Below are 25,839 nucleotides of genomic sequence, written 5' to 3'. Positions count from 1 at the left end.
CTGGGTTCGACTCCCGACTCGGGCAGCTTTCTGCATGGAGTTTGTGGGCCGACAAGGTGGCGAGATGCCGCCTGATGGACAGGAGGTCGTGGGTTCCATCCCGAGCCTGACGCCTGCTGTATATCTGGAGTTTGCAAGTTCTCCCCGTGGGCGTGTTGATTTTTTTCCTCCGGGTCCTCCCGTTTTTCCCTTCACATTTAGAAACGTGCATTTAGAGTATTTGACTGCAGGACATTTCCACGCGATAAGCCACTTTGTTGTGCCATCATTTGTGGCCAGTTCGCTTCTGTAAAAACCTATACAGCTCAGTGGGCCTTGCCTGGTAAAATAAAAATAAAAAATTTAGTTTAATCTCCCTGTTCTGCATGGTTTTCCTCTGGATTTGCTGGTTTCCTGAACATCGCTAAGACAAAACAAGACACACACAAACCAAGTAATTTACCTCCAGCAGAGTATGAAATGAAAGCTGATATAAAACGAGCAAAGCCTGCTGCTGGTTAATTCATTGGCCCTGGTCAATCCACCGCTGGATCAAGGCCTCCCAAAGCTCCCACCAGCTCTCCTGCCACGATCAGCTGTCATGCAATTCAAGGCCAAAATTTGAAACACGCTTAATACTATCTTTTTTTTTAATCTACGAAAGATAACGTTAATAATGTAAGCCTCGCTCAGTTTGAAGACTCATTTTCACGAGGGTCGTGCTTGAGATGTTTGGCCAATGCCTTAACAAATATGTTCATGTGTTTTTTTTCGTGGAAAAACTGGAGCACTCGGAGACAACCCCACGTGCGGTCGACGGGGATGTCACTCACGAACACGGACAAGCCAAACAATTGCTTGGATTGCCTTCCAATGTCATCCCACTGCTGTAAAAAAAACAACAATAATAACAGTGATTCAATAATAATCATCATCCAGGAGAAGCCCTCTCAACGGCGGTGATTTTGTTCCACGAAAGCGGTCGTTAAATGATTTTGTCGTCAAGTGATTTCGTCGTACTCGGATTGTAATTGTTGTGGCTTGGCTCTCCAACACACAACTGGTGTGCTGTACTTGTGACGAATTGGCCACGTTCTGCTTACGTGACAACCCTTGCTAGTTGGCTGTGTCGGGTGGTGGCGGGTTTAACGACACATTCATATATTTACACGATCTAACCCAAAAAAAACCTGCATTGTGAAGTCTAGGAAATACGCGTTAAAGGCTTAATTCGTTCCAATAGCAACGAAAGTTACCCCTTTTCACCCAAAAAACTGACTTAATAAAATGTTAACAATGGATATGAATCCATAAAGATACTAACAACATTATGAAGACAATATTAAAATAAACATGGTTAATCGATGCGTTAATTATTTCTTACCGTACCTACAACAGCCCATCGTTAACAGGGGAATGGTGGGTAAGTGAACACATTGGGCTCTATGTGTGGCACATTCGGAATGGGCCACTCTTTTTATTATTTTCTAGTGCAGCAAGGGAGTAAAGTGTGGTTTTGTGAAAGTCCTTACGTGCTGCGCAGTACATCAATGCACGTGCGTACACCAGCGTGCGATCACTGAGTTGGACCTGTGGGTGGCTGGCGGGGTTATTGATTAAACGGACTTGTAAACCAGTCACGTGGTTAATGGCGACTCGGTTGAGGATTGCTGTTTGTGACATACGCGCTGCTACATTTTGCAGATTGAACACAATCAATGTGTTTGCCCTCGAGTTGGAGCACCTGCCCACGTCCTTCATTTCGTGTGTGCAACATATGGAGGCACTACACTACTATACACTACACTATACACTACTCTACACTACAAATTAGGTTCTATAGAGGCCCGTCGTTAAGTGATTAGTCGTTAATAGGGGTGGTCGTTAAGAGGGGTTCTGCTGGAACAATAATCAATGACAGTGCTTTGTCAATCCACTGCTGGGAGAAGGTCCCCCCCCCCCCGTTCCGTGCCAGTCACGGGGGTGGTTTGACCATACTTCACCACGCTGGTGGTGTGTACAGTGACGATTATCTGAACCGGTCCTGGACCCTCCCCTAGGTCGGCTCAGCCTCAAATGAGTAGCTGGCGCGGTGCACGGTTAACATCGCCACGAGAGAGACAAAGGCGGCCGGGCGTGGCGTTGTCCAACCCACCTCCTCGTGCTCCGCGCCGTGCCTTCATAGGCTCTCGCGAGCGGCACTTGCCCCAAAAGTCCGTGCAAGGCTATACGGGCGACCTTTGTCTTTGCCTTTGTTAATGGTGGCACAATTTGTAACGGAGGCTGGAAAAGTGAACTCGCTCGCAGTCACCGGGAGAAGCTAATTAGGAGTAATAGAGCTGTGTTGTCCTCATTACGGCAATCGTCAAGCGAAGAGATGTATCACTCCAAATTAAGACCGCCGCTGCTCACAGTCAATTGCAAGCAAACATTATTCCGTGAGCAGAATTATTTTTTCGCGAGCTCAGCGGTTGGTCCTCCCCCCACCCCCCCATACTTTTCGCGTGGCCGATGTTATTCAAAATAACGGGAAACATTTGTTTTGTTTACGTTCGCAGAAACCTCGCGGTAAATCGTCGCGCCCAGTTTCTCTGTTGTTCGTTTTAACACGTAGGCTTTCGCGACCAATGTTATTCATAATCAACGTTTTTGGGTTTAGATCGCGTTTATTTATAAATGTGTCGTAACCCTCCACCACCCGACACGGCCAATCAGTAAAAATGTGTCACGTTGACAAAGACAAATAGTTCACTGCTTTAGGCCACCGGTGTGTTGAAGCCACAACATTTAATTATAAATAAACGCGATCTAAACCCAAAAACGTTGATTATGAATTCTCTGTTGTTGTGGGTTCCCGGCATCGTATCGTTCCACGCACCATCTGCACGTTCGTCATCTTCACAGTCAATCTGCCAATATAGCTCAACTCCACTTGGTTTTTTTTTTCATTGACTTCCATTTTAATCATCAGACTTGAACAAGGACATCTGTTTAAATACTTAAAAAAAAACACCTTTGCGTTATCCAACTGACAACTTTTGTTGAATATGTCTGTGAGATGCAAACGCCCTCGCCTGGTATGCAGGAGGTCGTGGGTTCGATCCCGACCCTTACGCCTGTTGTATATTTGGAGTTTGCGTGCCTCTGTCCATGTTCTCCGAGTCCTCCGATGTTTCCCTCCACATTTAGAAACATGCATTTAGAGTATTTGGCTGCTATACATTTCTACATAATAAGCCACTTCATTGAGCTATCATTTGTGACCAGGTCGCTTCTGAAAAAAGATCTAAATAGCTCATTGGGCCTTACCTGGTAAAATAGAAAGTTTGGTATTGAGACAGGAGATATCCAGATCCCTTCGACCGGTTTCCAAACCAATCGTGGATTTCAAAATGATAACTTTAAAAAAAATTAAACGCCCTCGCTGTTTCGGGGCACACATCTTGATGGTCGAGTGTGAGCCGTGCAAGTGTCAGGAATTGAGTGATAACGCGCGCTGGAGGTGATTTCTGGACAGCAAAAGGCGCAACTGAGACAATTGGATCAGTCGTCGACTGGCAGGTCACGTGACATCACCGCCAGACTGCTTGTATCACGCTCGCTGTCGTGTCCAAAGTTGCAGGGTTTGGCAGAAAGTAAGAAACTGGAACAAACGGTGGCACCAAAATCTACTGCTCCTGTAAAGGCTGTGATGATGATGATGATAACGATGACAATACAAACGTTTAGTACGTCTGGTATTCGAGCGATGTTTAACACATTCCTGCGGAGGGAGCTGGTAGGAACGTCGGGTTGCTCGGTCAATGGCCAGGGTCAACGGCGGCGTGGTGTATTCCGCAAATATGCGGGCACAAGCCGGCGTGAGTAGGTTCAACGTTGAGTTTTATAAGGGCACCACGGCGTGAGCCTCTCCCCACCCAGCGCCACCCCTCCCACCCCCCACCCAGCCCCACCCTCCCCACCAAGCCCCTCCCCACCCTCCCCTCCCCACCCTCCCCACCCATACCCTCCCCACCCTCCCCACCCAGCCCCTCCCAACCCTCCCCTCTCCACCCAGCCCCACCCTCCCCACCAAGCTCCTCCCTACCCTCCCCACCCAGCCCCTCCCCACCCTCCCCTCTCCACCCTCCCCACCCAGCCCACCCAGCCCCTCCCCACCCTCCCCACCCTCCCCACCCAACCCCTCCCCACCCTCCCCACCCAGCCCCTCCCCACCCTCCCCTCCCCACCCAGCCCCACCCTCCCCACCCAACCCCTCCCCACCCTCCCCACCCAGCCCCTCCCAACCCTCCCTTCTCCACCCTCCCCACCCAGCCCCTCCCCACCCTCCCCATCCAGCCTCACCCTCCCCACCCAACCCCTCCCCTCCCCACCCAGCCCCACCCTGTCCACCCAGCCCCTCCCTACATGACGGACGGACACAATAATCCCCTGTGTGCTGGTGTAACCAGGAGGTTCCTACCAGTATAACGCGAGAGCTATCATGCAGTGGTCCCACAGTAGGGAGGCGATGGGTGCAATTGCAATTTCCAGAATTTGTAAAATTCGCAACGCAATGGGCTACGCGTTCCGAAAGACATCAGCGGAACTTAAACATCTCCCGTGAAGCAGATGGAGCGGATGTTTGGCACCGCCACCCTCACCGCACCCCCCCACCACCGCACTCCCCCCCCCGTCACACCCCCCCCTCACACCACCGCACCCCCCCCTCACACCGCCCCACCCCCCCCTCACACCACCGCACCCCTCACACCGCACCCCCCCCCTCACACCGCCCCACCCCCTCACACCACCGCACCCCCCCCTCACACCACCGCACTCCCCACACCACCGCACTCCCCACACCACCGCACCCCCCCCTCACACCACCCCACTCCCCCCCTCACTCCCCCCCCCTCACACCGCACCCCCCCCTCCCACACCACCCCATTCCCCCCCCCCCTCACACCACCGCACTCTCCCCCCTCACACCGCCCCCCTCACACCGCCCCTCCCTCACACCCCCCCTCCCTCACACCACACCCCCCCCCCCTCACACCGCCCCCCCTCACACCGCCCCCCCCCCCCCTCACCAGGGCCTCTGTGGTGGCTGGAGCCTCTGGCCGTGGGAGCCCCGGCCAGCACCAGCAGGCTCAGCAGCAGGGGGAAGGACAGCGGGCCGCAGTCCTTGGCAGACCAGGGCAGCATCATCCTTCTACTCCCTGCTCAGCCACGTGGTGGGGTGGAGGGGATGAGGTGGGGGGGGTCAGAGATTGGGAGGGGGGGAGACACAGGCAGGTAAAACAACGTCGCGGAAGGTGAGAAAGGGGACAAAGGCTCCCCGTGTAGCCTTAACAGACTGTAGGGACAAGTGCTGTTGGCAAGCAGCGAAGAACGCCGGCACGGCACACGAGGGTGTGGGTGGCCAGCACCACGTCCGGCCGCCTTTGTCTCCCCAGTGGCGAAGTTTCCACACCATGGCAAGTACACATTCGAGGCTGAGTCAACTTAGCTGGAGGCCCAGGGCCGGTTCAGATAATCGTCGCTGGTGTTGGCCGTAAGTGGCAATCGAACTCGGGTCGCCGGGTTCATCGAGCAGCATAGCGCTACCGGCAACACCACCGCTGCCCGTCACCCCCTTCGCCCACAGGCATTGCCTAGGCGGCTCAAAATACTCACAATGACCGTGTCCCCACAGATATTTTGGGTGAAATTTTAATTTCAGCATCGAAATGGCATGGACCAGTTCTTGGTCCTGCCCGGCACTTCCACCTAAACGCTCAACACAGCTCATCAGCGAGCCCACGGCCACACTGCCTGACTTCCACCTTCCACGGAAGCAATGGGCAGTGAATTAACCGGGTCGGCGCCAAGTGCGGAAGATGCGAAACGTCGAACGCACGAGCAGAGAATCCAAGACTCTTCCCCCTTTGCCAACAACAAACCGCGGCGGAGCGCGTAACATCGCGCTGCCCGCGACACGCAACGCGAGAGTTGTGTCTGCAATTGACCAACTCTCACACAAAGCAATTGGATGGCAAAATCCCTTCTCTCTCTCTCTACACAAAGCCGTACAAAAGACGAGGCATTGGCACCATGTCAGAACACGGGGGGTTGGCAACTACCCCGCACCTCCGATTGGCACGATTTGGCGACGTACAGTACGAAAGAAGTTCAATATATTTTTCGATTTAAAGCTTTCGTGACTGCAGGGATTCATCTGCTTGGTTCTTTCGGTAAAGTCACGTAGAAGGGAAATAATAAAGTAATAAAAAAACATAATAAAATAATTCTCACGACGTTTCGGCCACAACGCAAGCAGCCGTCCTCAGGTGAAGAACAGGTCTGTCGGAAAGACAGCGTCTGAATGAATATACTTGCATACCATGCCAAGTCCGGTGGGTTCTTGCCACGAGAGCGGTTGTCCATCTCCCCGCGGGCAGCTAGTGATGTGTTGTGTAACTGTGCATTTTATGAGACATCTCCTTTACCAGGGGCAAAATATAGTAACAGATTTTTACCCTTGTATAAAGGTGTCAGTTTTTGTACCAGTCGAAAGGGTAAAAACCTATTACTATAACTGTGCATTGATTCATTGAGTTAAACCGAGTTGTATTCGTAATTTGGACGTATAGCGACTACTCTGCATAAAAAACGGGTGCTGTAGGCTGCTACGGGACCACGTTTAGGGCAGCAGAGGGCAGTCAGTCAAAATTGTAAACGAATTTTCTGAACTGAAAACTCATCTCGTCCGAGCAGCTTTTTGTGTTTGGTTTTGTTGTCCTTCCGCCCGCATCTCCAATCAGCAACGTTGGCTCCGCACGGTGCAAAAGAAGTTCAACATGCATCCAGCCTTGTATAAAAACAAGGCTGGATAAATGATCAACAATACGAATGAAATGACAAGGAATACATCAAATGCTTTCATCGCTATCGCAAGCCCCGAATCACGAGGAATTCATCTAATCGCTTAGAGAGTGATTCCTCAGGGTGCTGTCACATCGCTGGTATAGGTGCTATAGGTTTAACCCACAGTAACCGGGCAGCACTAAGGGAGCTCACGATGGCCGTGTCAGAGCAATTAGCCAGCTCGACTGAGATTCCGTGCTTTAAGCCATATAGCAGGTCATCTCGCTTTCTCGCTCTCTTGGGTGGTACACGGTGGCCGTGTCAGAACGTCGGGACAATTTTACATAAATGAGATGAGGGTGGGTTGGTTGGTACCACGTGAAGTGACAAACACGACTTGTGTCCACCACAGGCAGTGTTCAACTTTTGCAGAGAGCGCGGCTTACTCGCATGTATGTTTTATAGGCACACATATATATTTTAATATTTTGTAAACGTTTCAAAGTGCGTTTATTCTTTTCGGAAACTCCGCGGTCAACATGCAACGTTGGCCCAACGGGTGCCAACTATTTCATGTTTACCCAGTATATCCTCGCTTGAAATGTACCCCTTTTTTTTAACAACCTTTGTCTCAATAAGAGCTACCACCATGGCCTTGCTATCCAACAAATGTGTAATGTAGAGATACAATGATTTAAGAAAAATCGTTGTCAGCATCTGCCACCCTGGGTGTTACCGATAAGCAGAATTGTTTTTTTTATTTTTGGCAAACGGCTCAAGGCTGCAAACTACCGTTACATTTGTTGAAAAAAAATGTTGCTCCAAATCAAGCGCCTCGTCAACGGATGTGTGGCGACACCTTGTGGCTACTATCGACATTTGCGCCGGAGTTGTCTGGCCACGAAGAGCCCCTTCAAAATCAAAGTCGCCCCCATCCCCGCCTTCCTCCCCAACCAACCAACCACCACCCTCTCTCTTCCACGTTCCAGATGGCCACCCAAGCAGGGGTAGGCCACACTTCATTAGGCAGTTTCGTCAAACCGGATGGAGGCTTAACCCACTCTGACAAGTTTGCTCCTTGATGTCCTATTTATAACAGTCGTGCTGTGGCCATGCGCGCCACAAGCAGCCACAATCCAGGGCCCGATTAAGGTTTGGGATTTTGGGGCCTCCAGCCCACGGACACAGATGTTAAGGTGTCCGGAAAAAATATATCAGCGGCAACAGCAGTAGCCATCTTCTTGGTTCTTTCGGTAAAGTCACGTAGAAGGGAAGTAATAAAATAATAAAGATAAAACATAATATAATAATTCTCACGACGTTTCGGCCACAACGCAAGCAGCCGTCTTCAGGTGGAGAACAGGTCCGTCAAGTAGACAGAGTCTGAATGGCACGCTCCAAGCTTGGAGCGACTAGTAGCCATGTTCGATCCCCTGCTGGATTAAGGCCTCCCCAAAAACCGCCTCTCGCAATTCTGCGGTGTTGCCAATCCACCCCAGCAACTGCACGTGAACAAATGTAATTCCGCTCCATCTCCGTCTAAAATACATTGTATGTATATGTACTACTTTGCAATGGTTGGAATGCAATATTGTGGCACTGTGATGAATAACCAGAGCAACGCGATGCGTATCACTGCCAGTTGCAGTGCCGATACTAAAGTCGTGTCGTTTTATATTTAATACAGATTTTACGATTCCGATATCACATTTACAAGCCAGACCCGAGATAACTAAGGTCGATGGAATATCAGTGGAGTGGTTGGCATTGGGCGAGGGTGGTGGTAAGAGTCAAGGGAAGGAAGTGAATATACAGATGGGGGCCATTAATTCTAGATTTGAAGCTTTCGTGACTGCAAGGATTCATATTCTTAGGTTTTTTCGGCAAAGTCACGTAGGTAAAACATTCAAATTAATAATAGTAAAATAAAATAAAAATCACGACGTTTCGGAGGCAACACAAGTCTCCGTCATCAGGTGGGACCGTCACAGCCAGATTTGCTGCATCAAGTGAGGCAAGGATTCAAGATGTAATCCCGATTCCCCTCTTCGTACCCAATTCCCCTCTTCGCCTGTGCCACGCCCATTTAAACCGCTTGTACATTCATAATAAATGTCTTTGGGTTAGATCGCGTTATTTATAAATGTGTCGTAACCCTCCACCACCCGACACGGCCAAACAGTAAAAAATGTGTCACGTTGACAAAGGACAAATAGTTCACTACTTTAGCCCACCGGTGTGTTGAAGAGTGAATCAACATCATTTTGAGTACGACGTTTCGCTGGTAATTGCATCCAGCGTCATCGGGCGATTTTCCAGAATGGTGAAGCTCTCCTCTTGCTCCCGGTCTTAAATAGAGCAGCAGCAGCAGGGTGATTCAACAGCCGTGCCAGGAGATCGACATCAGTGAACTATGGATAATAGTTGCATATCATTTGTTTAGAGGCACAAATAATCTATTATCACGTGCACGTTTGCGCGTATTGCGACGGTCAATGGTTCGATGCACTTTTAACAGCCGCTAATCATTGAATAGATTAGGTAACTATGTCGTCATCGTAATAATCATCACTACCATTATTAGTTTTGCTTCTAAAGAACTTTTACTTTTGATGTTTTCAAAGAAATTCGGCTGCAGAAACCTATTTCTACGAGAGGAAATGTTATTTGATTTAATATTGATAATCATACATATATTTCGATTGTGCGGCATATTTGAATTCTCATGAAACGCAGTTGTTCTGCTCCAATTCTGTTTGATTTTTCTTGTACAGTACTTTTCTTTTGTTCAAAATATGTTTTTACTCAGTTTTGACCTCTCTTGCAAATGAAACTCCTGAGAATCTCCTGTTATCATGAGTTCTCATCTCGATAAACCAATTTGGATGAACACCTGCATAAACCAATCTGGAGAAACACCTGAAAAATACAATCTGGAGAAACACCTGGATAAACCAATCTAAGCTAATTATGGCGGCCCTGCTAATCACCACAAACTACCGCTAATTTAACGGGATGTGTGTGTGTGTGTTTGGAGGCGACACAGTAAAAACCAAAAATCCATTCTCATTCTATTAGACTATTTTTTTTATTAAACTATTTTTTTAATTTTACCAGGCAAGGCCCACTTAGCTATACGGCTCTTTTTCAGAAGAGACCTGGCGACAAATGATAGCTCAACAAAGTGGCTTGTCACGTGGCAATGTATAGCAGCCAAATACTCAAAAAATGCACGTTGATTCTAAATGTGGAGGGAAAAACCGGAGGGCCCGGAGAAAAATCCACGCGACCACCGGGAGAGAGAGAGACACGCAGACTCGAAATGTAAAGCAGGCGCCAGGGTCGGAATCGAACCAAAGAACCTCCTGTATACCAGGCGAGGTAGTTAACATCTCGCCACCGTGGCACCCACGTCACACCACTCCTTCCCAACGTTCAACACAACGTTCAACACAACGTTCAACACAACGTTCAACACAACGTTCAACACAACGTTCAACACAACGTTCAACACAACGTTCAACACAACGTTCAAACAAACGTCGAGACTCTGGCTGGCGCGTGGGCTGCACGCCAATCAGAACGTGCGAAGGGAATGGGTGGGGGTGCATCATAATAATAATAAAAGCATTCCCATCCCCCTGTACGCACTCCGCCGAACACCAGTACGTATGCATGTTGAACTTCTTTCGCACCGTACGTCGCCAACCGTGCTAATCGGAGGGTTGGTCAACAAACTAAATACAAAAAAAGTAGTTCTAAAATAAATGAGTTTTCAATCTCGAGTTAAAAGTTGCGTAGCTCCAGTGGCTTCCGAATATCGGAAGGAAGAGCGTTCCAGACGGCCGCTAGAAGCGCACCACTAATACCAGATACCTTGACAACGGGGTGTTGTTAGTCGACACGTGCGTGCGTGCGTGTGTGCGTCGCGTACCCATAATAACTCGTCAGTGTCGAAGGCGTTTGTTTTATTCATGAATTCACATATTCATGAATTCGATCAATTGCGCAACATCCCTCTATTTAGCCACACGAAGGTCCATTGCATTTGTTTATTTATTTATTTTTACTATAAGCTGTGCATTTGACGGGGAAATTATTGGACTCGCAGAGTCCCGAGACAATTTCTCACGAGGGATCTTGTTTGGAACATTTGGCACGTGTGCACGTGTGTATGTGTGTGTGAACACGTGTGCGTGTTCTCCCATTGGGAAGCGCCTTTAAGAAATCCCACACATGCACAAAGGGATCAACTTGAGTGATGAGCGATATCATAACCGGTCCCCAAGCCCCCACTATTCACCAACCCCCGCACTAACCGGTGTGGTGAAGTATGGTTAAAACAAATAAACCAACACCCCATGACCGCCACACATAAGCCACAAGCAGGGCCATCCAATTGGGGGGGTTCGGTGCTAGTGGCAAACCCCCCCCACCCCCCACAGACGCCTTCAAACGAAAGAGGAAGAATTACATCTGACACAGTAATGTCGAAGCGCGCCCCCCCCCCCCAAAAGCAAGGGGGGCCCAGGCCAGTCGCCCCGATTCGCAGTGTGTACCCTAAGGGACGGACACACAACCTCCGCCAGGCCCTCTGCAGCTGTGGATCCGTCGGCCACGTGGCATCGCCTGGGAGGCTGGCGATGGTGCGGGGAAGTGATCAGAGCGGGGCAGTGCGACTGGAGTATTTCATCGGTCAAAAAATGAATGCGATCGTGAAAAGCAGCGTTGCCCCCCCACCTCCTCCTCCCCACCGCAACTGTGCCTGACAAAATATAAAGTATAGTAATAGGTTTTTTCCCTTTCAACTGGTAAAAAAACTGACACCTTTATACAAGGGATCATGTTTGCAATAACCACAACACAAGCAGTCAAAATGCAAACAAAAAGAAACAACTCTGATGATGATAATGATATGCACTGTCCTTGAAGTTAATTGGTCCACACCCGAGACAGCTTTTCTTAGAGCCTCGTCTCCATTGGTGTTGGACCAGATGACGCCAAAAGGCGTACAACTCAAAAACAGCGCACTATCAGAGTATTGAGAGCTCAGGGGTAAACACTTACACTATGAGACCTCCTGTGTCAATTTTTGTACCAGTTGAAAGGGTAAAACCCTATATTACTATATTTTGCCACTGGTAAAGGAGAGGTCTCATAGTGTAAAATAGAAAGTATTCATTCGGTTCATACTTCCAGCCGCAACGTTTGAATCAGAAACACGAAGCAACCCGAACAAAAGCCCCGAGGTGCGCGAAGAGACGTCGAGAGATACATTCCTGGGAGAATGAAAGATGAACACGGGTGACGGAACAAAAGGCAAATCAGCGGCATGCTGAACGTGATGAATGGTGATTTTATCTCGGAAGAGATGTCGGCTGACAGACGAGACTGGCGATGGAATGGCAGCCAAAGGAGAGAATGCACCCAAGAGGATGGCCACCACAGATATGCAGTAATGCGATCGGTGTGTGATATATTGATGGTGGTGATGGACTGGGGAGGCCTTAGACCAGACCAGCTGCGAATAGACAATGGCTGATGTTTATATTCTTAGGTTTTTTCGGTAAAGTCACGTAGGTAGAAAAATAAAAATTAATAAAAGTCAAATAAAAATTAAATAAAAATCACGACGTTTCGGAGGCAACACAAGCTTCCGTCTTCAGGTGGAACCGTCACAGCACGATAGCTGTATCAAGTGAGAGAAATTCCAAGAACAAAAACTCATTCCTAACAGCGTGCTTAAACCTCACCGAACCTCACAAAATAATATTCAGAGCCTACCTTGGCTCCTCCCACCCTCAACCAGTATATATACAAATACTGTGTTCTTGGAATTTCTCTCACTTGATACAGCTATCGTGCTGTGACGGTTCCACCTGAAGACGGACGCTTGTGTTGCCTCCAAAACGTCGTGATTTTTATTTTATTTTTATTTTACTTTCTAATAATTTTAATTTTTTTACCTACGTGACTTTACCGAAAAAACCTAAGAATATGAATCCTTGCAGTCACGAAAGCTTCAAATCTAGAACGGCTGATGTTGACGGCCGGTCATCTTTGCGTCCAATTGTAAACCATAAATTTAGCCAGATACGAATCGGGGTCATTATATTCCGACCCAGCTATGCGCGCATAACGTCATGAGATGAAGGCGCTTCCATTCGGAAATCTCGCAGCGAGCAGTTTGCACGGCTTTGTCAGAGAATTGCCCGGTAAGATGACATCTAACTACATCTGATGTCCCTTCAGTAAGCCTCGTTAGAGACAAATCAAGGTGCGGTTCTCGTTTTACATGCCCTGCAAAGAGTTCGGTTTTGTGTTTGTGTGCATCGCGTGGCAATCAACCCACGTGTGTTTAATGCCGAGAGCTGGTCCAAGCAAAGCTCCGAGTGAAAAAATAGAATATCATTGTGTGCTGTTGTGCTAATATTGGTGACCAGGCTAAGAACATCAACTTGCTAGACATCTCCCCCCTCCGCCCAGAGGCAGCTGGGAATATTTAACATGTTGAAATCGTTACGAATCGCGTACTAATATCAGCGGTTACCGGACGATACCTGCAGGTGTAGAATTCAAAAACACGCTTTTGAATTCAGTGTTCAGTTCGCTCAGAGCCCTGAGCCGGCACGGCTGAGTGTCGTGGGTTCCAATCCAGGCCTCGGTCACCTGCGATTGAACAGAGTTCCACAGGCTGAGCGAATTGATGGTCTCAGCCTCCTGGCCACCTAAAAAGCGTCGCGTTAAAGTCGCGTCCACAATTAAATTGGCGAATTTACAGCTGCTGAGAATTAAGTTGTGAGTTTGACTCTCGGGGTAGCCGAGCCGGTGAGCAGGCGCTTGCCCCCCCCCCCCTTGCTGTGTGGAGGAGAGGCCGCTTGATTAATGGATTTCAGAGGTAGCCCTGTGACATCCGCTTCTCCGGGCCGTTCTCTAACACGAAGGATTTGCACTGCTCTGAAAATAGATGCTTGTAACGATCAGCACAGTTGAATACGTACGGTGCGCGAAAGTTCAACGTGCGTACATTTGGGGGGTAAAATATTAATTTTAATAATACTTTTAAATACTTCATTATGTGACGATCGCTCATTTTTTGCAGCAGCAACAACAACAGAAGCACGTCTAGTGCCAAGGTACACCTCCTTCAGCAATGCCCGATCTGCTATCTCCACCATCTGCCTTGAAAGCTTAGCAGGTTAAAGAGAGAGAGAGAAAGACTGGTTAACGCTTGGATGGGCGCCCAACAGGTTGCACACAACAGGTTGCAGACAACCGGTTGCACACAAACGGTTGCACACAACCGGTTGCACACAACAGGTTGCACACAACAGGTTGCACACAACAGGTTGCAGACAACCGGTTGCGCACAACAGGTTGCACACAACAGGTTGCACACAACAGGTTGCACACAACAGGTTGCACAGGGCTGGGAAGTAGACGGACGTGCGGTAAAATCCATCGGTCACGTTGACACTGCACTTCCGTGCTCGCTCGCCGCCTTCAGCAAACCCGCACCGACCGGAGTGGTCAACTACCATCTCAGGGCTCTCTGCCAACACCGACGTCGCAAATGCTCTCGCCGGCAGCATCGGTGTGTCACGGCTCGATTTATTGTAACTCGGTCCTCGCCGTACTATCTGTGGCTGTACAGCAAATGAAAAAAAATACAATCACTTTTTTCGATTTAAAGCTTTCGTGACTACTGCAGGGATTCATATTCTTGGTTCTTTCGGTAAAGTCACGTAGAAGGGAAATAATAAAATAATAAAAATAAAACATAATAATAAAGATTATCACGACGTTTCGATTGCAACACAAGCAATCATCATCAGGTGTGAAAACTACAGTAAGGAATTTTTAGCTGAAGTGGGAGAGATGGTGTAACTTCGATAACCCCCTTACCACAGCATCTCTCCCACTTCAGCTAAAATTTCTTGCTGTAGTTTTCACACCTGATGATGAATGCTTGTGTTGCAATCGAAACGTCGTGAGAATTTGTATGATATATTATTTTTATTATTTTCATTGGACGTGACTTTACCGAAAGAACCAAGAATACAATCACTTTACCATGGAAGTTTAAAATGTGTTTTAATATTTACGTGTTTTTTTTTTATTTCGGGCCCCTTTATAACATGCTACAGGTCCCCGCACTAGCTTCATCCGGCGCTGCTGCCAACACCACCACGAAACATCATCCTTCCCGTACCCGCTCGCCCCCGCGGCGCATAGCCAGCGGCCGTTTCAAAGGGACGACAAGAGCCCCTGCCAACGTTGCAGCCAAATGCTGAGCGAACATCCCACTGGTTATCTGTGGCTGAGGCTGCCATCCATCTCCTCGGTCTAATGACGATGCCCCGGTCTCGCCGCGTATGAATACGCCGCGTGTATCGCAAACGTGCACGCGCACGCGCGCGCAAACGAACCGCTGACTCCTGACATACGAGAGCGCGCCCTCCGATCGATGCGCGTGTGCTCTGCGGTGTTTCGCAGGGAGACTGAGAGGGGGGGGGGGGACTTCGTGAGCGTGTGGCGCCACAACCCTCCAGATGTTGGCACGTCTCAATCATTCCGGACGAGACAACGATCCGGCTGGGTTTTATTATTGTTGTAAATGTTACCGTACACTCTCCGGATCGTGAGACGCTCCTGAAAGTAGGACGCGCACCCCACATATGTGCCCGGTGTGTCAATAACGTGAGGCTAATGTGTTATTTGGTGACTGCACTGTGACCATCGACTCGATTACGCTTGAGAAACCCGTGCCCCCCGACCAGTTGAACCGCGTGCCTGGGTTTTCCCGAATTCTCAGTGCTCTCGGCCGAGCGGCACTGACTTGCCTTGAGTAATCTTTACACACCGAGGAAAGCCTCGCCAAGAGTATCGACGCTCATGTTGAATCGGGTCCAGGCATCAAGGTGAATTGGCCACATCATCGTGGAGATGTGTGTGTGTGTGTGCCTGTGTGCGTGGGGAGCGGTGGTGGAGCGGTTAGCGCTACGCTGCGCTACGAACCTGGCGACCCGAGTTTGATTTCCGCTCACGGCCAAAATCAGTGACGATTATCTGAACCGGTCCTGGGCCTCCCCAAGCTGGACTCGGCCTCAAATGAGTGCCTGGTGCGATGTGTAAACATCGCCACCGGGGAGACAAAGACGGCCGGGCGTGGTGTTGGCCACCCACCCCCTCGTGTGCCGTGCCGCCTTCATAGGTGCTCGCTAACAGCACTTGCCCCAACAGTCCGTTAAGGCTACACGAGGGATCTTTGTCTTTGTTTGTGCTGAAGACATCGGCCAATCATCTCAGTCAGCCAACCCATGGCAGCTGGGTCTGTCCCCTGACCTCCTGCCAGCGGGCGTTTGACACTTTACGTGGCCTTAAAGTGCACATAGCCTGCTACTTAGCGGCGAATGCCGCTGTGTTGGAGCTATGCAGCTTTAACTCTACGTAGAAAACTAATTTCTTTAGAAAATATTTTTGGTGTTTAGTTTGTTGTCAATCCCCCGCACCTCCGATTAGCGTGGTTGCTACGTACGGTGCGAAAGAAGTTCAACTTGCATACATTTTTGAGTACCTGGAGAAAATCCACACCTACGTATGAACGTTACCATTATTTACAAGCAGGTGAGCGTGAACCAGGCGAGACAAAAGGATATCGTTCAAGGGAGACCTGGGGGGTTTTGGACAAATACGTACAGGACAACGCTCCACTGCTGACGATCACCAGCTATGCAAAGCCTACATAACGCACGTTTCTCGAGTCCACGTGTTCCTCTTTCTCTCAATGAAAACGTTTAACTTGCATCCCCCCCCCCCACGCTTCTTTGCACACTTTTCATCCGTGGCTGCGTCCCCTTCATTAACGACCACGCTTCCGAGCGGTGCCAGGCTGACTCAATGGCTTTCCGTGCGAGCGCGACTCTCTCTCTCGCGATCTCTCCGTCACGACATTCGTGACGTGCGCGCCGCGCGATGAAGGACCGTGTACGTTGCATTGGCGGGCACCAATTTGTTCAAAGATTGCACCCTCCGCGCCTTGGCTGCTCTAAAAAGGCAGATCCATAAACGCGCATGATCCCCAAGAGCTGCACTTTTTTGATCAATAGCGGTCATTCTCCAGAGGGGGAGGGGAGGGGGAGGGTTGCAACGTGGCTAATGGCCTACCTCTCTCACTCTTTCTCTCTCGCTCGCTGCCTTCTGAGATGTCACTTTGACCACTATGCATCAGAGCAACTCGCACCGCCCATAAACTAAACCACAAGCTCAAATGCAATGCCGGCCAAGCCGCTATTACTTCATGGGGTTGTTTTTTTTTGTGTGTGCCTGCTACTTAGATTCTCATCTCGCGGCAATTGTTGAACGGGCCCCGACTCTGCCGGTGATGCCCAGAATGTCGAAACCGGTCAAGGGTTTGCTCGCTGGAACAAATGCCGTGGGGATGTTGGTCCGGACTAATACGTGGCTTTATTTTGTTGGTGTAGACACACACAATAAAACGGAGTCCTCCGCATATTTTCTTTCACATTTTCACGGTGCAATTGGTGACGCAATTCTGCTCGTGGCGTCGCTTATTGAGATGAAGACATTCACAATTGCAAGTGTAGCAGGAGGCGGTGCATCACCCTGTGTCCGATCAAAGACCACAAATGATGATGTCACTGAGATTGCTTCAAAAGGCCTCATTTCTATCCGAACTTTAATGGTGCTCCGCAAAAAGTGTTTTTTGCATCGCCATCAAACTGTTGCGTTTTTGATTCTCAGCGCCGGAAAACGCGGGATGAAGTAAAACGTTGAATAGATTTTAACACGATGGGGATGAGACCATCAATTCGATACGCTACGATCGTTGACTTGTCGAACATCCATTCAATTTATGACTCTTTCAACACGAAATTCGTATTCGCCTGAGTTAACTAAAAACTCTAAATTCATCTGCATTAATTGTTCCGGTGATTAGTGACCTGGGGCTGGAAACCATTAACACCTCGACGCCAGAGAACTGCGTTCGACCACCGGTGAATTCCACCTTGAATATGACGCCGAAATCTCGGCGGGACTTGCTCAGCGATTTGACAAGAGCAATGCGAGGTCTCCTGAGCCTCAGCCACAGCCACCGAGTAAAACGAAATTTTTAATGATGTGGGGTTTTGGTTAGCTTTTTTATTTTCTCCTGTGCATTCATTCATATGTGACCGGGGATTGTACCCATCACGCCTCACGCGCTTACGCAGATCTATCCTAGATTTGAAGCTTTCGTGACTGCAAGGATTCATACTTTTTGGGTTTTTCGGTAAAGTCACGTAGGTTAAAAGAAAACAAATAAATTAAATCACGACGTTTCGGAGGCAACAAAAGCTTCCACAAGCTTCCGTCTTGTGTTGCCTCCGAAACGTCGTGATTTAATTTATATGTGTTCTTTTAATCTACGTGACTTTACCGAAAAAAACAAAGAGTATGCAGATCTATCCGTCAACATCAAGCTCTCTGAGCAGAACTCGACAGAATTATGCGGGAAAACATGTTCACAACTCAGGGTCGGATACAAATTTGCAAACCACTCCCGAGTAATCGTCGTTGGGCGGTGATGTGGCCGAGCGGTCGCTTTGTCCCCCGCTTGTTGCGGTTCGAGCCGAGCGACCGCCCTGGTTAATGCTGCGTGTGTCGAAGATTTCAACAAAAATCCGAGTGATTTTTTAAAATCAAATCAGCGTTGATGCGGTCCTTTATTTGAGGAGACGCGGTCAATCCGTACGACAACCGCTGTTGAATCCCCGAACCTAATTGGTACCTAATTTTTCAACCCCCGGAGGGATGATGGGATGAAATGGGCGTATTAACCAAAAAATACACGCACGGTCTGCTTCATGATAATGAAGGTCCACGTGTGTGTTGGTACCACGGTGCAAATTTTCCCAATGAGCAAATTTTCCCAATGAGTAAAATGACCCACAAATGTATTATTTGGGCAAAAAACACATGGCAACGTAACCGACTGGCAGGCAGTACTCGTCTGTGAAACATAGCACATGTGGGAAAGCCTCACAAGAATGGAGTGAATACCAAATACACTAAATTATTATAATCATCAATGAGGGAGACGTAATCAATTCCATCAGACTGCCATTGCACCACTGGTGCTTGTTTGGCCATGTGGTCACTTTGACTTTGTCAAGAATTATTTTGGTTCAAGGGGGGTGTTTTGTTTTATCGCATCCACGCCGTGTCTAACCACCACACTGCAAGTCACAATAACACACTCACACAGACTCTCAACCACTCACTCACTCACCGGATCACTCACCCACTCAACTACCCACTCACTTACCCACTCACCACACTGCAGATCACAACAACACACTCACCCAGACTCTCAACCACTCACTCACCCACCGGATCACTCACTCACTCAACTACCCACTCACTTACCCACTCACCACACTGCAGGTCACAACAACACACTCACCAACAGACTCTCAACCACTCACTCACCCACCCGATCACTCACCCACTCACTCAACTCCTCACTCACTCACCCACTCACCACACTGCAGGTCACAACAACACAGTCACCAACAGCCTCTCAACCACTCACTCACCCAGCCACTCACTCACCCCCACAATGACACACTCATTCACCCACCCACACACACTCGCCCATCTAATCAGTCGTCACGATGGGCGTCGCAACACTTCTCATTTCAGTTTTTTCTTTCACACTACTCCACTTTGGAATTGTATCCCATCGTTCTTTTCCCCGAGTTCTTATAATAACCTCGGTCGATTTAAGGAACCCGTTCAATCTCGTCGTGTACGCCTTTGAAAGCACTGTCCGTTTCTGGCCCTTTGGCCTCTTTGTGCTCAGCAGTTGTCAGTTAAAAAATAATTGTATTCTACGTTGTTGTTACTCTTTGGTTCTTTCGGTAAAGTCACGTAGGTGGAAAAAATTAAAATCACGACGTTTCGATCGCAACACAAGGCGGTGTCCTCGGGCGGAAAAAATATCATCCAGCAGTGGAACTGCTGAACGAGCGAGAGAGCTGTTACAACAACAAGATGTTATATATGTGGCGTTGGGCAAGCAATTCCTTTCCATATCAGACCCCGCTTGCTTGCCCATCGCCACATAATAACCTCTTGTTGTAGCAGCTCTCTCGCTCGTTCAGCAGTTCCACTGCTGGATTATTATTATTTCCGCCTGAGGACGACCGCTTGTGTTGCGATTGAAACGTCGTGATATTTTATTTTTTGTTTTATTTTATTTTTCTACCTACGTGACTTTACCGAAAGAACCAAAGAGTATGGATTCCTGCAGTCACGAAAGCTTCAAATCAAGATTGCGTTGTTGTTGTTGTTGTTTTGCATGGGAGAAAAAAAACTCGGCGATTAAGAACCGCGTGTTGCTGTAACATTTTTGGTTTTGTTTTATAATCAAGAAACTCATTCTCCGCTATTTAGCGCGACACCTGCGCGTTTGGAAAATTGCTAGGCAACGTTCACGGGCGCTGTCTTGAGCACCTCCGAGCGAGAATCCGAACTCCCCCTTCGAGCGAGAGCATTTCAATTAAGGGCAGCGTGGAAATGCAGGCGACGGTGATGCGAGTCGCATTGTCCACATTTTTGTGAAATTAATGCGCGAGACCGCCGGACATTCGGCACCAGAGCCTGTCGATGGAACAAAGGGAGCCCTCTGTGAGCAGCCGATCTGCATTCATGTTGACGTTGGCCTTCTCTGATGCATTTGCAACACAAGGAATCTACAAACAATGCGTACCGAGGTCCATACAAAAAAAAATGTAACGATTACATTGCTTTCAATCAGTGGCTCTTAACCTCTGCTGCAGCCTTGCAACCCTTTGGTTCTCAATCGTGAAGAAAAATATGTATAATGTCAATAATACGCAGAGGGTTTGATGAAACAAAGTAAGTTATATTTCGATTTAAAGCTTTCGTGACTGCAGGGATTCATCTTCTTGGTTCTTTCGGTAAAGTCACGTAGAAGGAAAATAATCAAATAATAAAAATAAAACATAATCAAATAATTCTCACGACGTTTCGGCCACAACGCAAGCAGCCGTCTTCAGGTGGAGAACAGATCTGTCGAGAAGGCAGAGTCTGAATGGCACGCCCCAGGCTTGGAGCGACTATTTATGCTGGGATGGTGGGGCGAAGAGCGTCTTGACAAAATATTTTTTATAATTTTTTTATTTTCTTTCTACGTGACTTCACCGAAAGAACCAAGAAAAAATAAGTTATACGCACGTGTCCGTGCCTAATTTGCGTTTTCGATTATTTACCTTCCAAACAAATCTGGGGATGTCTCGTAACCCCCAGAAATGGCATCGTGTATCCCAGGTTAAGAACAAGAAGAACCACTCCGTTAAATGATCGCTGGCCATGGTGAAACGTGTCCGTCACCCAGCACTTCTAAAAAGTTGGTGGATAGGGCAGATGTGTGAGACCGTGAGACCCGCTTGGCTGCGAGGTGACGAGGAGGTTGGCAGTACAGCAAGTGGGTTGTTGATAATTGGTTTTTTACCCTTTATCTGGCAACAAAACTGACACCTTTTTTACGAGGAGTCATGTTTGCATAGACCACAATACCTGCAGTCATAATCGGGTGTGGACCAATCAACTTCAAGGACAGGGCATACATTATCAGTTATGTTTTTTGTTTGCATTATGACTGCAGGTATTGTGGTCTATACAAACATGACTCCTCGTAAAAAATGTGTCAGTTTTGTTGCCAGATAAAAGGTTAAAAAACCAATTATCATATTTTTTACTGGCAAATGAGGTACCAATTGTGCAAGTGGGTTGTTGCGAGGGTCGCGTTGGGGGTTACCACCTCGCAAGACAGGCCTCTTCCAGATGATGTCTTCTGCCACCGGAAGACACTCCCATAGGAATCTACTATCGGAGGTTGTGGCTCACCACCACTATTTATTTATTTGCTCAATCTCATACGACAAAAAAACTAGTAAAATATGTGATTTATTCTACAAAATAAGGCCCACTTGGCTCTTTTTCAGAAGCGACCTGGCCACAAATGATAGCTCAACCAAGTGGCTTATCAAGTGGAAATTATAGTAGCCAAATACTCTAAAGGAATGTTTCTAAATCTAGAGGGGAAAAATCCAAATACACAGCAGGCGTCAGGGTCGGGATTGAACCCACGACCTCCTGTGTACCAGGCCAGGTAGTTACCATCTCACCATCGAGTGCCCCCACACACCACCAAAGCATTTGACATTGGTGCCGTAGGATGCAGGGCCTGGACAGGCAGGGAGACGCAGCAGTGAACCCGTCTCTGTGGGCCATCGAGCCCCACTCCATGGGTCTGATCCAGATTCCTTCGTGACCTCACACACTCAAACCACTCGTTCGCGAAAACAGACAAATATTCCGGCACAGGAGCCTCCTGAAAACAGAGCACCGAGGCACTGTGAGGCTTTTCCTGGTAAATGAATGGCATAGGATTCACAATAACTTGCCACGAAAAGGTTTCATGAACTGGGGGTGAGCGGTTCGTTCCCTTGTGAAACAACAATATTCTCTCACGCGGTCATGATAAGAGGTTTTAAATGAAAATGTGTAAATTGTCTAAATATGTGTAAAAGGCAAAAGTTCAGCCCTGCAATTCCTCACTTGGGTCACTGCTGGCAGAAGGACCTCCACTCGAAGGATCTCTGTAAAAACCCTCTCCAGCGGACTTGGCCCAATCTCCCTCTGGCCAGACACCTTGGAAGAGGTAGGCGTAGCCACACTTAACCTCACCACACGCCACGTCCTGCCAAATCATCTCACCATTTCTAATACTGCTGCTGCTGAGTGGACAGCGGGGACTCGCAGATTGCAGTGAGGCAGCAGCAGCAGCAGCAGCAGGGTCACGCTCTCTCATTTGCTTCCGTTCAAGGTGTCCTGTCAGCTCTCCCGGGTCAGCTCACGCCCTCTCAAAAAAATAAAATCTCACGTTTTTGTAAATGGTTAAATGTTCCACGTCAATATAGTGCGTTGCTCATCTTTGCACCGGATTTGACTTCCTCCCTCGCACTGCATCACAATTTTAGAATCGCCACCACTGCCCCCTTCCCCATCGCCTCTTGTTTCTCCCCACCAGACTCTGAGAACAATAACCTCCGCTGCATTCAGGAAATCACTTCGCAGTGAATTCTCCTGCGAGCGCGACGGCACGTATACAGCATTCGCTGGATCATCGTCGTACAATGAACAGGACAGAACGAATGCTCTCTGTACCCAAAAGCCCCGCGAAATAATTACCGTGTGGGGTAATCACCGCGGTTAATCCTGGTGCACGCGATCATTTTTTCCCGTAATGATACCAGGGAACGCGTCGGCCGTGGCGACGACGATGACATTCGCGAGCCGAGTGATCGTTCGCGCGGGCGCGTCCACGTTTTCGCGACCGGTTCGCATTGACGCGCATGAACCGCGCTCCCCAAACTCGTTCCGCACGGGCACCGCGGACGCCTCTCCAGCTCCGCCGCTGATTAAAGGGAAAGATGCAAATAAAACACCTCCCGTGAAAATAACACGATCCATCTATGTGCACCTAACGATGACGCTTTGCACTGAGCGCCACCTTCCTCGGCTGCTGTACGGTTGTTTATTCGGGGGCTGCCGTCATGCAAATTGCATTGTGCATACAAGCAGGGCCGCCCAGGGGGTGGAGGTGGCGTGTGGGGGAAGGGGGCATTAACACTACGAGCCCCCCACAAAAAAGAGTCCCACAATGGGCCTTTGGAGGTAGATTGTGGAATTCTAGTCCACAATTGCGTCTGAAGGCACTACGTTCAGGAGTTAGATGGTGGAATTCTAGTCTATAAGTGTGTCTCAAGGCACTACATTCAGGAGGTAGATGGTGGAATTCTAGTCCACAAATGTGTCTCAAGGCTATATGTTCAAGAGTTAGACTCTAACTCTATGTTCAGGAGTTAGATTCTAACTCCTGAACATGTTCAGGAGGACATGTTCAGGAGGTAGATGGTGGAATTCTAGTATATACTGGTGTCTCAAGGCTCTACGTTCAGGAGCCAGATGCCAATGTCTAAGTCTGCTAGCCATGACGGGAGTATGTTGTACGTATGTCGAACTTTTTTCACACCATACGTGGCCAACCGTGATAATCGGAGATGTGCGGGGGAAGGACAACGATCTGAACACAATACGCAGCTCTAAACAAATGGGTTTTCACTCTAGATTTACAAGTGCATAAAATAACGCGGGCAGTATCAATTTACGTTGCTCAGCATCGCCGTTTGAGCGCCGCGATCACCACTCGCTGGGAGAGAATAACCACGGAGTGGCAAAACACCCAATAGTACATCCACTGTGGAGATGGAGCGATGAAATCAGCTCACGTTGCAGGTGCTTTGTGGATTGTTACATCCAGAGGCGGATCTATAAAGGCCCGACCGCCTTTATCGATCTTGATTTTAAGCTTTCGTGACTGCAGGAATTCATCCTCTCTGGTTCTTTCGGTAAAGTCACGTGGGTAGAAAACATAATCAAAGAACACGACGTTTCGGTCGCAACACAAGCGTCCGTCATCAGGTGAGAAAGAATGATCCGCTGTTGTGGCTTTATATAGGGACGGGGGGGGGCGGGGGTTAGTAAAGTCGTGGCTGCAGGAGTTGTTTGCACATCGCACCGAGCACCCACCTGAAGACGGAGGCTTGTGTTGCCTCCGAAACGTCGTGATTTTTATTTTATTTTTATTTTACTTTTATTAATTTTAATTTTTTTTTTACCTACGTCACTTTACCGAAAAAACCTAAGAATATGAATCATTGCAATCACGAAAGCTTCAAATCTTGAATCACGTGAGGCAGTCAACTTTGGGGAGGCCCAGGACTGGTTCAAATTATCCCCGCTGAGTGGGAAGCGAACTTGGGTCGCCGAGTTGGTGGCGTGGTATGCTGACCACTACGCCACAGCCCCCCATAAACAACAACAACATCCGCCATGCACCACTAAGTGGCGGTGATGTCACCACGGCGCTTGTGCCAGGCTATTTTCACTTTAAAGCCGCTGGCAGGAGGTCACGGACTGACCCAGGTGCCATGGGTTGACTGACTGAGATGACTGGCCGATGCATCACCTGTGCCCTCTACTCTGCCAACTTGCTGTGTTTTATCCGCCCGATGCTCTGCTCGTTGTTGTGAGCGTCGCTCCTCTGCCCTCCGTTGTTGCTGGAGGGCGACTGCCTCCAACTGGCCAGTAGCGTCCTTCACGAGCCTCCTCCACAGAGGCCAATCTTGACACCGCTGGTACCAGTTATTGCCATGTCCACTCAGCACCATATCTTCTCGTACCATATCATTCCATCTCTTTTCTAGCCCGTGCCCCATGAAATACATATATACACACACATATAAAACACATATCCATAACGTTTATATGGTGAACACAAGCACATTCTGTATGTGAATAGGTTAATCCCGAGATGTGTGTGTGTATGTATATATATGCGTGAATTCATTTACAAATAGCGTATACACACACACGTGCACATGTATATTTATAGCATTGGGGATATCCATGACATGACAAAATATTAATTCCAGGCGCTATCCATTTTCTCAGTGGACAGCGGTAGAATTAAGTCCCTGGGATGCACTCATCAATATTAACAGAAGCTGCCAATATCCGTGGCCCAGCCCTGTGTGCATGTGAGAGTAGCATGCGTCTCTGGCATGCAAGGCAGTGGGGGTTGCTCGCCAATGGGGCCCACCTTTCAAATTAATAAAATCCTAATATGCACGTTGAACTTCTTTCGCACCGTACGTAGCCAATCGCGCTAATTGGAGGTGTGGGGCGAAAGGAAAACAAGCTGAACACAAAAAAGCAGTTCTAAAAAAATGAGGGCCAGATAATAAATACCAAGACAAAGTAGATGTATCTTCTTGATTCTTTCGGTAAAGTCACGTAGAAGGGAAATAATAATGTATTTCCAACAGACCTGTTCTTCACCTGAGGACGGTTGCTTGCGTTGTGGCCGAAATGTCGTGA

General features: G+C 48.5%; 1 protein-coding gene across 2 annotated transcripts in view; it reads right to left on the bottom strand.

The window, feature by feature from the left end:
• Positions 1-25,839, bottom strand: part of LOC133356807 (chemokine-like protein TAFA-2) — a 99,921-nt gene that overhangs the window by 33,231 nt on the left and 40,851 nt on the right. For both annotated transcript variants that reach the window (XM_061574503.1, XM_061574504.1), the window contains exon 2: positions 5,052-5,180. In XM_061574503.1, coding sequence (XP_061430487.1) covers positions 5,052-5,169 — 118 coding nt within the window. In that variant the 5' untranslated portion in view covers positions 5,170-5,180. The remainder of the gene's footprint in view (positions 1-5,051; positions 5,181-25,839) is intronic.

The sequence above is a fragment of the Lethenteron reissneri genome, chromosome 55, assembly GCF_015708825.2.
Source record: "Lethenteron reissneri isolate LAM-NWPU_2019-01 chromosome 55, ASM1570882v1, whole genome shotgun sequence".
NCBI lineage: Eukaryota > Metazoa > Chordata > Hyperoartia > Petromyzontiformes > Petromyzontidae > Lethenteron > Lethenteron reissneri.
Note: the sequence above shows the minus strand (reverse complement) of the source record. Positions and strands in the feature narration are given on the sequence as shown.